At 47.0% G+C, this 13542-nt stretch overlaps 1 protein-coding gene across 1 annotated transcript in view; it reads right to left on the reverse strand.

Annotated features, from left to right (window-relative positions):
- LOC147095543 (H-2 class II histocompatibility antigen, A-U alpha chain-like) overlaps positions 1-13542 on the reverse strand; it is a 104682-nt gene that overhangs the window by 22510 nt on the left and 68630 nt on the right. Inside the window, exons 3-4 of the mRNA XM_085974666.1 lie at positions 8109-8390; positions 5730-5877 (exon numbers count right to left, since the gene is read on the reverse strand). Of these exons, the coding sequence (XP_085830792.1) occupies positions 5732-5877; positions 8109-8390 (428 nt within the window). The 3' untranslated portion in view covers positions 5730-5731. The remainder of the gene's footprint in view (positions 1-5729; positions 5878-8108; positions 8391-13542) is intronic.

A 13542-nucleotide genomic window follows, 5' to 3' on the forward strand; every position in this document is an offset into this window, starting at 1 on the left:
AAGAAGCATTTGGATGAGCACTTGAAATGCCATAGCATACAAGGCTACGGACCAAATGCTGGAAAATGGGATTAGATTAGATAGGGCTTGATGGCCGGCGCGGATGTGATGGGCCGAAGGGCCTCTTTCTGTGCTATCTAACTCTATTTAAAATAATAATTTGCTTTTTTATTTTTCCTACCAAAGTTGATAACCTCACATTTTCTCTATCTGCTAAATTTTTGCCCATTCACTTAAGCTATCTATAGCCCTTTGCAGACTCTTTGTCCTCCTTTTTCCCACCTATCTTGGTACAGGAAACTTTGTGCTATCTGGCACCCATGGGACCGAGCTGCTGCCGTTGCCTCAAAACTGCCGTACACTCCAGAGTTAATGTTGAGAGATACGGAGATTCTTATCTCGGTATCTGACAACAAACACTGTTGCTTAGCAACAGCTTCTAAACACTCGGGTGTGGCCTGCAAGCCTCTGTAGCTAAAGCTGTTGCTATAGCTACAGACCTTGCACAGCTTGACTGTTCAAATAAAGCAAAGAAAACAAACAAAAAGAATAAACAACGGCTCCTGATTTTTGCCGGTGGCTCCAGATTGCCGGATAGTTCACCTCCGGATAGCACAAAGTTTCCTGTATCATCAGCAAATTTAGCTACAGTACACACGGTCCCTTCATCCAAGTCATTAATATAGATTGTAAATAGTTGAGGCCCCTTGAAGTGTAGTGGCTACACTTCAAAAAGTACTTAATTGGCTGTAATGCTCTTTGGGACCTCCGGTGGTCGTGAAAGGCGCTCTATAAATGCAAGTCTTTCTTTTTGTATCCTATCCTGCACCAAGTCCCGTTCACCCATCACCCCAGGGTTTGCTGAGCTACATTGGTTCCCAGTCCCCCAACACCTCCATTTTAAAATTCTTATCGTCATGTTTAAATTCCTCCATGGCCTCGCTCCTTCCTTTCTCTCCAACCTCCTTCAGCCCTACAACTCCCACTCTCAACTCTTCATTCCTCGGACTCTAGCCTCTTTTACATCCCCCCTTCACTCTACCATTGGTCATTCTGCCTTCAGCCATGCAGGTGCCAAGCTCTGGAATTCTTTCCTGAAACCTGTCCGACTCTCTCTCCTCCTTTAGGACCCTCATTAAACCCACCTCTTTGACCATGCTTTTGGTCTTACTGTCTACTATCTCCATTATTGGCTTGGCATCCATTTTTTCCTGATTACACTCCTGTGAAGCACCTTGGGACATTTTGTTATGTTAAAGGTGTTACATAAATGCAAGCTGTTGTACTTTGAAAGGTTTCCATGAATATCCATTCTGGATTAGGACATACTTTGTAGCAGCTCCCGTTGCCAATAACAGCTCCTTTCTCACATCCTTGACTACTGTTTCCCCCCAATAAATCCTTCCAACCACTGTACATGCAGATCCCGCTAATCACACTATGAGCAAAGGATGAAACTTGTCTTCCTGTCAAATTCAATTATTCAAAATCCTTTTATTCTTTTTGCAGGGGAAGATGGTGAATAATAAGAGGGAGAAGAAGCCAGGTGGAGTAAGAGCTCAACCTCTGGCCTTTTACACCCTTTGAGGAGGCAGCACAAGCAATCTGAGACAGAGAGACTACGGAGGAAGCAGGGGATGGGGAATGATGGGATGGGGAATGATGGGATGTGGTACCAGCTCAAGGTTTTGCACCCATTCACTTTTCACTGCAATTGTCGGTTGAAAACCAGAATGTGCTGCAGTTAGCCATGAAGGCAAGTGAGTTCCACAGGGATCTGTCCTGGGCCCCCAGCTGTTCACAATTTACATTAATGACCTGGATCAGGGAGTCGGATGCAGCATTTCCAAATTTGCAGACGACACTAAACTAGGAGGTGGGGTGGGCTCAGAGGAAGAGACCAGGAAGCTCCAGAGCGATTTGGACAGACTGGGCGATTGGGCGGATAAATGGCAGATGCACTATAATGTGGACAAGTGCGAAGTTATCCACCTTGGGTGCAGGAACGGGAGGGCAAATTATTATTTAAATGGCAATAGATTGGGAGAGGGGGAAGTACAGAGAGACCTGGGTGTTCTTGTACACCAGTCACTGAAGGCGAGCATGCAGGTGCAACAGGCGGTCAAGAAGGCAAACGGTATGCTGGCCTTCATAGCAAAAGGGTTAGAATACAGGAACAGGGATACCTTGCTGCAGCTGTACAGGGCACTGGTGAGACCACACCTCGAGTACTGTGTACAGTTTTGGTCGCCTCATCTGAGGAAGGATGTTCTTGCCATGGAGGGGGTGCAGCGGCGATTCACCAGGCTGATACCAGGAATGGCGGGAATGACCTATGAGGAGAGACTATGTAGTTTAGGGATGTACACACTGGAGTTTAGAAGATTGAGAGGGGACCTCATAGAAGTGTATAAAATTCTGACAGGTCTAGACAGACTGGATGCAGAAGGAATGTTTCCCTTGGCGGGTGAGAACAGAACTAGAGGACATAATTTAAGGATAAGGGCTAAACCATTTAGGACAGAGATGAGGGGGAATTTCTTCACTCAGAGAGTGGTGAACCTGTGGAACTCATTGCCACAGAGGGCAGTGTACGCCAGCTCATTAAATATATTTAAGAGGGAATTAGATATATTTCTACGGGCAAAAGGGGTTAAGGGTTACGGAGAGAAGGCGGGGACGGGATACTGAATTAAAGGATCAGCCATGATCTCATTAAATGGCGGAGCAGGCACGAAGGGCCGAATGGCCTACTCCTGCTCCTATCTTCTATGTATCTATGTAAGGCAAGTGAGTTGGAACTGATGGGATGTCTTCTAATGACACCCACACAGGAGGGCATCAGACCCGAGAAGCATGGGCCAAGCCCAATGGAATTTGGCACGGGTAAAAAAGGAGTGGAGACCTGCCAGAATGGGTCCGTGCCCAATTCCAGCCCACCCTGTTTGTGCTGCTAATGCACCTCATCCAGACCCTAGAGAGTTTAAAAGCCAGTTGCAGCTAGAATCTTGTACCAAGCTTAACTTGATACCTATGGGTCAAGTTTCATCTGGTTATTTGTAAATCTTTAAGACAAACACAGACTGGTTTCATCAGTTAGGTGTATGACAGCCAGTTATTTTTAAATGTGGTTGACAGTTATTAAAAATCTCTAGGTAATACTTCAAGCCAATTGCAGCTCCCACAGTGGTAAGAAATACAAGGAAAGAAACACTCTATATACAAATATTCTACAAATAAATGTTTAATAATTAGATCGAGACTGCACATTGTTTTCCTTTTAAAAGGACCTCCATTGTAAACATATTAAAAAAAAAATTCATTTACTATTTTAAACCTAAAATGAGATCTGAAGTTGTGATGCTCGATCACTCAAAAGACAGAAGAGAGATCCTAAGGAGATAGGGCAGCACGGTGGCATAGTGGTTAGCACTGTTGCCTCACAGCGCCAGGGACCCGGGTTCGAATCCGGCCTCGGGCGACTGTCTGTGTGGAGTTTGCACATTCTCCCCGTGTTTGCGTGGGTTTCCTCCGGGTGCTCCGGTTTCCTCCCACAGTCCAAAGATGTGCGGGTTAGGTTGATTGGCTATGATAAATTGACCCTTAGTGTTAGGGGGATTAAATACGTGGGGTTACGGGGATAGGGTGGGACATGTGTTGGTGTAGGGGTTACGGGGATCGGGTGGGATATGTGTCGGTGCAGGCTCGATGGGCTGAAATGGCCTCTATCTGCACTGTGGGGTTTCTGTGATTCTGTGATCTGTGATAGGACAATTCCAGTAGCTAAAATAGCTAACAGAACAGTTGTTCAAATTGTTATCTTGGGACACAATACTGAAAGATTAACTAGATATCCAGGCTCAGGAAAATGGCACAGGAAGTTGGAACTCAATTGAGAGACAACTTAAAAAAAACTAGAAGTTAGAAAAAAAAACTCAGACATAGCTACCACCTTCCCGTAATAGTTAAACATCTGCCTATTTCTGGTGTCACATTCCATGTGCACTCATTTCCAAAGCTTAATGAATATGGAAACTGGGTCTATTGAGTTGAGTTCCGGGCGCCCTACTTAGGAAGGATATACTGACCCTGCAGAAAGTCCAATGACAATTTACGAAGACTATAACTGGGATGAAGGGACTGAGTTGTGATGGGAGACTGGGTAAACTTGGGTTATATTCTCTGGAGTTGAGGATGTTAAGGACGGATCCGGTTGGGGCATTTAAAATAATGAGGGGAATTGACAGGATAGATGGCGAATGACTCTTCCATGTAGTAGGTGAATCCAGAACAAGGGGGCAGCTCTTAGGATTTAATCAAAGGCGGTTTAAAAAGTGAATCCAGGAGAAATACCTCACACCAAAAGTAGTGAGGATGTGAAGGTTAATGATGCACAATCAATTGAGGTCTTTAAAAGATGATACTTGGGAAGTAAGGGGATTAAGTGATATGGAGAGAAGGCAGAGAGAACAGATTATTTTATTTCAAATCAAATCAAATCAAATCAACTTTTATTGTCATTGTTAGTGCACAAGTGCAGTACAACGAAATGTAGGCTTGCGGCTCCCGAGAGTGTACATTTGGATTAAGACATTTAAACATTCAACATACATTTGGCTTGTAGTATATTAACATAAACATAACCATAATAAAGTGCATTGGCAGATGTGCTGGCTTTAGAGTTTATTTGTGGAGTTCAGTAGGATGACAGCCCTGGGAAAGAAGCTGTTCCTAAATCTGGTCGTACGGGTGTGAATGCATCTGTAGCGTCTCCCAGATGGCAGGAGGGCGAACAGACTGTGGCTGGGGTGGGTAGGGTCTTTGATGATGGACCGTGACCTCCGTAGACAGCGTTTCTGGTATATGTGCTCTATGGTCGGTAGCCGGGTGCCGGTAATGCGTTGGGCAGTTTTGACTACCCGCTGCAGGGCTCAATGTTCTCAATGTGGGCAATGCTGACAAGGGTGCATTTACTGCCGAGTAACAATTCTTTTTACAAACTGGTTACTTGCTAGGTCACTTCAGAGGGCATTAAGGGTGAACATAGTGTGGGATTGGAGTTACACATAGGCCAAACCAGGTAGGAGTGGCAGGATCCTTCCGTGAAGGATACGAGTGAACGAACCAGTTGGGTTTTATGACAATCTGGCAGCTTTCAAGGTTATTTTTCTGGTGCCAATGCAGAAGTTATCGGACTTATGCGGGTAATTTTCACTTTGCCATCTGGGATGTAATCTGCTGGAACGGATCGAACGAATGGAACAAAATCAATGGGATGAAAATCTGGCAGGTTCTATAATGGACAGGTGATCCACATCATCAGATTACATCCCAGACAGGGACAAAAAATTACCTCCATTCAATTCAATTTCACAACCTCACATGGTGGGTTTAAACCCAACCTCTGGGTTGCTAGTCCAGTACCTTAGCCACTACACTACTGTACCCTTGAAGTGATTAAGCTTCCATAGTTAACAAAATGGCAGTACAGCCTTGATGGGGCAAATGGAGCCTCACCCAAAGTCATGAAACTTGTTATGGGTTGCCAATTTTAATAAATCTACTATTTAAATGGGACTCCCGTATGGCTGTTGTGCCATACCCCAAACCCAGCATTGAAAAAAGGGGAGTGCAATGAATCAGGCAGTGGAGCCTTGTGAACTTCACATTCTGATCTTCTCCAGTAACGTTAATACTCAGGTTATGAAGTTACTGTCTCCTGTACTTACCCCTAGATGCCCTGTTGCTGAGCTTGCAGCCGCTGTCTCTCTTTGATCAGCAAGATGATCCCTACAACAGCACTGATGATTCCCAGAGTGAGTCCCAGAGCACAGATCACTGTCCCATGACCAGACTTTTCCTCAGGTACTTCCTGATCTGTATAACAAGAAAGGAATGATACCTTTGATAGTGATAGTTGATAGTGAGGAAGAGAACTGTAGACTGCAGGAAGATATCAATGGACTGGTCAGGTGGGCAGAACAGTGGCAAATGGAATTCAATCCAGAGAAGTGTGAAGTAATGCATTTGGGGAGGGCTAACGAGGCAAGGGAATACACAATAAATGGTAGAATATCAGGAAGTGTAGAAGAACAGACACCTTGGAGTGCATGTCCACAGATCCCTAAAGGTAGCAGGACAGGTAGATAAGGAGGTTAAGGAGACATACAGGATACATTCTATGCCTCAGCTAATAAAGGAAAGTAAGAGCAGGGAGGTTATGCTTGAACTGTGTAAAACACTAGTTAGACCACAGCTAGAATACTGCGTACAGTTCTGGTCAGCACATTACAGGAAAGATGTGATTGCACTAGAGGGGGTACAGGGGAGATTTACGAGGATGTTGCCTGGGCTGGGGAATTTTAGCTACGAGGAAAGATTGGATAGGCCGGGGTTGTTTTCTTTGGAACAGAGGAGACCGAGGGGAGATTTAATTAATTGATATAAAACGTAATAGGTGGAAGGTTTAGAGGGGACTTGAGGGTAAATTTCTTCACCCAGAGGGTTGTGGGGGTCTGGAACTCACTGCCTGGAAGGGTGGTAGAGGCAGAGACCCTCATCACATTTAAAGGTACTTCATAGAAAATTACAGCACAGAAGGAGAACATTTCGGCCCATCATGTCCGCGCTGGCCAACAAAGTGCTATCCAGCCTGATCCCACTTCCCAGCTCTTGGTCCGTAGCCCTGCAGGTTACAGCATCCCAAGTGCACATCCAAGTACTTTTTAAATGTGGTTAGGGTTTCTGCCTCTACCACCCATTCAGGCAGTGAGTTCCAGACCCCCACAACCCTCTGGGTGAAGAAATTTACCCTCAAGTCCCCTCTAAACCTTCCACCAATTACGTTAAATCTGTGCCCCCTGCCAAGGGAAATAGGTCCTTTCTATCCACTTTATCCATGCCCCTCATAATTTTATACACCTCAATAAGGTCTCCCCTGAGCCTCCTCTGTTCCAAGGAAAACAGACCCAGCCGATCCAGTCTTTCCTCATAGCGAAGATTCTCTACTCCCGGCAACATCCTTGTAAATCTCCTCTGTACCCTCTCTAGTGCAATCACATCTTTCCTGTAATGTGGTGACCAGAACTGCGCGCAGTACTCTAGCTGAGGCCTAACTAGTGTTTTATACAGTTGAAGCATAACCCCCTGCTCTTGTATTCTATGCCACGGCTAATAAAGGCAAGCATTCCGTATGCCTTCTTAACCACTTTATCTACCCGGCCTGCTACCTTCAGGGATCTGTGGACATGCACTCCAATGTCCCTTTCTTCCTCTACACTACTCAGTTTCCAACCATTTAATGTGTATTCATTTTCCTTGTTAGCCCTCCCCAAATGCATTACCTCACACTTCTCCGGATTGAATTCCATTTGCCTCTGTTCTGCCCACCTGACCAATTTATTGATATCTTCCTGCAGTCTACAGCTTCCTTCTTCAGTATCAACCACACAGCTGATTTTAGTATCATCTGCAAACTTCTTAATCATACTCCCTATATTCAAGTCTAGATCATTGATATATACCACAAAAAGCAAGGGACCTAGTACTGAGCCCTGCGGAACCCCACTGGAAACAGCCTTCCGGTCACAAAAACACCCATCAATCATTACCCTCTGCTTCCTGTCTCCGAGCCAGTTTTGAATCTAACTTGACACTTTGTCCTGGAGCCCTTTGTGACCAGTCTGCCATGTGGAACCTTATCAAAAGCCTTGCTTAAGTCCATATACACTACATCAAATGCAGTACCCTCATCTACCCTCCTTGTTACCTCCTCATAGCTCTGTAGGTTAAACTGCTGCAACCTACAAAGCTATGGACCAAGAGCTGGAAAGTGGGATTCGGCTGGATAGTTCTTTTTTGGCTGACACAGACACAATGGGCTGAATGGCCTCCTTCTGTGTCGTAAATTTATGATTCGAAGGGCTAAACGCTCAAAAGGTCATAACCTGTCTATTCTCCTTACCAGTAACATGCATTTCTAGTGTTTGTTTTTATTTCAGATTTCTTGCATTTGCAGTTTTTTCTTTTGCAAATGAAGTTAAAATGTTGCATAAAAGCCTATTTTAAACCAGTGCTGATGTCAGTTTATAATCAAACCTCTCACTGACCCCAGAATACAGTAGTTGGCTCCTCCAGGCTCTCATGTTTCACATGACAGGAGTACATGTCTCCAGGACTCGGGACAATGCTTAGGTACGAGAATCTCCGGAATAAAAAATCCTCTTTAATATAGAACTCCGTGATGTAGTCTCCATCAGCCATGGGTTCATTGTTTCTTCTCCACTCCATGGTGATGTGCGGAGGGTAGAATCCATCAGCCAGGCAGATCAACGTGTTGGACCGTCCCCATTCTACAAGGTCTTCAGAGTACACAGAGACATCAGGGTGAACTGTGAAAAAGGTGGGACACATAAGAGTACAATATAAACATTCATATACATGTCAGGACAAATAATATAGGAGTATCCCAGAGAGTATATAAGATGCAAAATAAAAAGAAAAAAAATTGTAAATAATCCAAAAGGAGAAACACATCTACAAGCCACATCAAGTTAAGAATGTGAAGAGTAGGTGTTACCCTGAACCTTTCTCACCCTAGAGCCCTGATTCTAATCCAGCCCGACCAGCACGAGTGGGTCGGTGAGTTGTTATAATTGCAGGAGGGGGTCACTGGCACGTTCCTACCTCCCCCATTTAACTTACCTGCCAACCAAGTCGGGAGGGGAGCCCTCCCCAACCAGATGGGGGCCTACTTTAAATGCAAGAGTTGTAGCCCAATGCCGTAATCGGTGATGCAATACGATTTTATCCCGCCCAATGCGATTGGAAGTCTGATGCAGTATAAAAGGGGCATTCAACTGCAGCTTAGTGAGTCATTGGACCTTCAGTGTTCTGGTTCATTCACTAAGTCTCCAGCTTCCAGATTGCTTCTTCACTTATTTCCCTTTACCTCAAACATTTTGCCATCATTAGGGGTGCTATTATTACCACTTATTTTCTAGATGGAGGAAGAGGATCAATAGCTGCTTCAGAAGCTCTCAGTGAGACACCAGTTAGGTGGAGCTATGCTAGGAGGCCATACCCAGTACACAGGGTGTTCAGGCCCACAGTCACTGTCTGAGCAGTAGTGCAGGAGGAGGTTGTGCTTCTCCAGTCTGTCTCAGACCTCTGCAACCTCCTGCACGAGCACCTGCTGACTGCTGGTCCAGGGGGACCACGCTTTGCCAGTGGCTCTCCGTTTCACCACAGCCCTTAACTTCTTTGCCACTAACTCTTTCTACTCTGCCACAGGAGATATCTCCCAGACTGCAGTACACAGCTCAGTTAAGCAGGTCACCAACACCCTCTTCACCAGGGCTCAGCAGTTCATGGTTTTCCCCCATTAACCTCAAGAGTCAACGATTGACCTCCAACAACCACCTTCCTTTGTGCTAGGTATGACTCCAGCAACTGGAGAGTTTCCCTCCCGATTCCCAATGACTTCAGTTTTACTAGGGCTCCTTGATGCCACATTCGGTCAAATGCTGCCTTGATGTCAAGGGCAGTCACTCTCACCACATCTCTGGAATGCAGCTCTTATGTCCATTTTTGGACCTAGGCTGTAATGAGGTGTGGAGCCGAGCGGTCTTGACAGAACCCAAACTGGGCATCTGTGAGTAGGTTAATGGTGAGCAAGTGCTGCTTAATAGCACTGTCAACAACACTTTGTCACTTTGTTGATGATTGAGAGTAGACTGATGGGGCGGTAATTGGCTAGATTGGATCTGTCCTACTTTTTGTGGACAGCACACACCTGGGCAATCTTCCACTTTGTTGGGTGGATGCCAGTGTTGTAGCTGTACTGGAACAGCTTGGCTATTGGTGCGGCTAGTTCTGGAGCACAAGTCTTCAGCACAACAGCCGGGATGTTGTTGGGGTCCATAGCCTTTGCTGTATCCAGTGCGCTCAGCCGTTTCTTTTTCACGTGGAGTGAATCGAATTGGCTAAAGACCCACTTCTGTGATGGTGGGGACCTCAGGAGGAGGCCGAGATGGATTATCCTCTCGGCACATCTGGCTGAGGACGGTTGCGAACGCTTCAGCTTTGATTTTGCACTCAAATGCTGGGATCAGCATCATTGAGGATGGGGATGTTCATGGCGCCTCCTCCTCCCGTTAGTTGTTTAATTGTCCACCACCATTCACGACTGGATGTGGCAGGACTGCAGAGCTTTGATCTGATCTGTTGGTTATGGGATCGCTTAGCTCTGTCTATAGCATACTGCTTCCGCTTTTTAGCATGCATGTAGTCCTATGTTGAAGCTTCATCAGGTTGGCACCTCATTTTCAGGTACACCTGGTGCTGCTCCTGGCATGCTCTTCTAATACGGGTAGGAGAGTTTATATAGAGGGAGAGATTAAGGGAGGATAGGAGGGTGGTGAACTCAGAGGAGAGAGCATGATGAGTTGAGATGGAAGTTGAAGTCACCGAGGATGAGGAGTCACTCGGTAGAGGCTGAGGCAGGAAACCAGTGACGATAACTCGGAGATACTTGGGTTGCACTTGGGTGGACGGTAGATAACGAGGATCTTAAATGAGGCGAGAGGCTCAAAGGAGAAGGTGCCAGAGGAGTCGGGGGACCAACCAAGGTGTGATTTTTAAGAGCCACACCGCCGCGGTTTGGTCAGGGCAAGTGGTGGAAGGTATAGCCAGGAAGGGAGGCTTCATTAAGGGGAAAGGTGTCATTATCTGTCAGCCAGGTTGCTGTCAAGGCCATGTTGATGAAATCATCCACAATAAGCTCATGGATGGCAAGGGCCTTGTTCACAAGTGAACGGACATTCTGGAGAGAGATGCGGAGAGGGGCGGTCATAGAAAATCCCCTGGCATGGTCCACATGATCAGCATTGGGAGGGGCGAGTGGGACAGGAAGGCGATTGGCAAGATTAGCCTCCAGCGGGCGTGCTGGGCGGGAAGGTTGGTGAGTGTTGGGGTCGGGGGAGGATAGGGCAGTTGTGGTTGCTGCTCATAAGGAGGCAGCGATGAGTTCCTCGATGGTCCCTTCAGAGGATGCCAAGAGAGGCGCAGAGTCAAGCCTGGGATGCCAGCAGGAGTAGGAAGGTCGAGGAGTGCTTAAGGATTGGGGTAGGGATTTCGGAGAGGAGAGGGGGGCCTAGGAGGGGTAGGGAAAATAATAAAGTGGAAGTAGAAGTGATGGGCTTAGTTCCAGAGGGGCAGCCAAAGCACGTCGCGCATAGACACAGGGAAACAAATTGTATAGGCCTGGCTACGAAGCAAGATTAGGATAGATATGTCTTGATAATAAACAGGGGAGAGAGAGGAGAAAATAGGAGTCAGTCCAGAGTTAAAGTCAGAGGTCCTGTGGTGGGATAAAGTTGATGTAGATAGGGTGGAGCCAGCTTGGAGCATCAACAAACTGATGTCCAGGTTCAGAGACAGGTGTGGAGGGGATTTGAATGGGAGAGTATCGGAGGACCCACTGAGGGAGGTATTTCCAAGAAGATCCAGGTGGTGTTGAGAATACCAAGGTCAAGGAAATAGAAACAAGAAACTGTGAAGGCAGCAAGAAGTAAAATAAAAAGGCTAAACTGATCTTTGGCTGCTAATGTGGCTGGCGCCCACAATGTCACACCTTGCTGAAAGGAACAATGTAAGGCAGCGTGCAGAAGTTATACAGACAATAGGCGATCAGAAAACGCATTACCATGATTGCAAACGCATTACCATAATGTTTAGGTGATCATGAACACATTACCAGGATGTTTACTTAGCTGTAACCCATTCAGTAAAATGTGACTTCTTTATTTCAAACTGCCAGGCCAGGAAATCAAATTAAATGTATACGTGCACAGCTCAGGATTGGTGCAGGAATGTACGATGTGTTAATGACTTCTCAAATGCAAGTATAATAATGTAGCACACTGTATGACAAATTGCTTGCTCTGTTGGGTTCGTCGGACTCTTGCAGGAGTCGGTGCCGACATTTCAGAGTAAGACTCCGCGGATAATAAATCGTTTGAATTCTCCAGTTGCATTCGACTCAGAGTTTGCTGAACCAGACTGAGGGTAAAAGAATCCGTTCTCAGTGTGCAGAATCGATCGCGGAGCAGAAAAATGGTGGTGAGCTTGGAGGTCACCATAAGATCCAGAAATGGCGGAGAATGGACTGCGGCCCAGGAGAGTGAAATTCTGGCCAGGAACCAGACTGTAGCAAAATAAAGCTGACAAACCAGTGGGAGCAGTCGGACAGTCATAAGCTCAGCAGGTAACAGCAGCGGTGGGGGAGGCCAGACAAAGTTACCTTAAAACTGAAGTAACTGAGCAGCAGATCAGAGTCACAGCAGCTGAGCCTTACAGTGGAGTAGGGTAGTCTTGACAACCACAGAAGTCCAGAAATTATGAATCATAGAAATTTACAGCACAGAAGGAGGCCATTCGGCCCATCTTGTCCGTACCGGCCGATTAAGAGCTATCCAGCCTAATCCCACTTTTCAGCACTTGGTCCGTAGCCTTGTAGGTTATGGCACTTCAAGTGCATATCGAAGTACTTTTTAAAATGTGATGAGAGTTTCTGCCTCTACCACCCTTTCAGGCAGTGAGTTCCAGACCCCCACCAACCTCTGGGTGAAAACATTTCTCCTCAACTCCCCTCTAAACTTCCGACCAATTACTTTAAATCTATGCCCCCGGTTGTGGACCCCTCTGCCAAGGGAAATAGGTCCTTCCCATCTCGGCCCCTCAGAATTTTATACACCTCAATCAGGTCTCCCCTCAGCCTCCTCGGCCCCCCCGAGACATCTGCGTTCCTCCAATTCTGCCCTCTTGAGCATCCCTGATTATAATCACGCAATCAGTGGCCGTGTCTTCTGTTGCCTCGGCCCTAAGCTCTGCAATTCCCTCTCTGAACCTCTCCGCCTCTCTTTCATAGAAAATAGGAGCAGGAGTGGGCCATTCGGCCCCTCAAGCCTGCTCCGCCATTCAATGAGATCATGGCTGATCAAACCCACTTCTGCGACCGAGCTTCTGGCCATCTGCCCTAATTTCTCCTTATGTGGCTCGGGGTCACATTTTTCAATGTCTTACAATACTCCTGTGCAGCGCCTTGGGACATTTTCCTACGTTAAAGGCGCTATAGAAAAACAAGTTGTTGTTGTTCTCATTGTTGGAGGTGAGCTCTGAAGAGGCCGCGCCCCCTCCCCCTACTCCGCATGCACCGCTCCAAGGTGAGCGCAGGCTCTGAACAGGCCCCATCCCCTCCCCCTACTCCGCATGCGCTGCTCCAAGGTGAGCGCGGGCTCTAAACAGGCCCCACCCCCTCACCCTACTCCGCATGCGCCGCTCCAAGGTGAGCGCGGGCTCTGAACAGGCCCCGCCCCTCCCCCTACTCCGCATGCGCCGCTGCAAGGTGAGCGCGGGCTCTGAACAGGCCCCGCCCCCTCCCCTACTCCGCATGCGCCGCTCCAATGAGCGCGGGCTCTGAACAGGCCCCGCCCCCTCCCCCTACGCCAAACGTGCTATTCACGACGTCCTCAACATTGTGAA

Source organism: Somniosus microcephalus, unplaced genomic scaffold (genome assembly GCF_052327205.1).
Source record: "Somniosus microcephalus isolate GS21.2 unplaced genomic scaffold, FLI_Smic_1.0 unresolved_chr1, whole genome shotgun sequence".
In the NCBI taxonomy this organism is placed as follows: domain Eukaryota; kingdom Metazoa; phylum Chordata; class Chondrichthyes; order Squaliformes; family Somniosidae; genus Somniosus; species Somniosus microcephalus.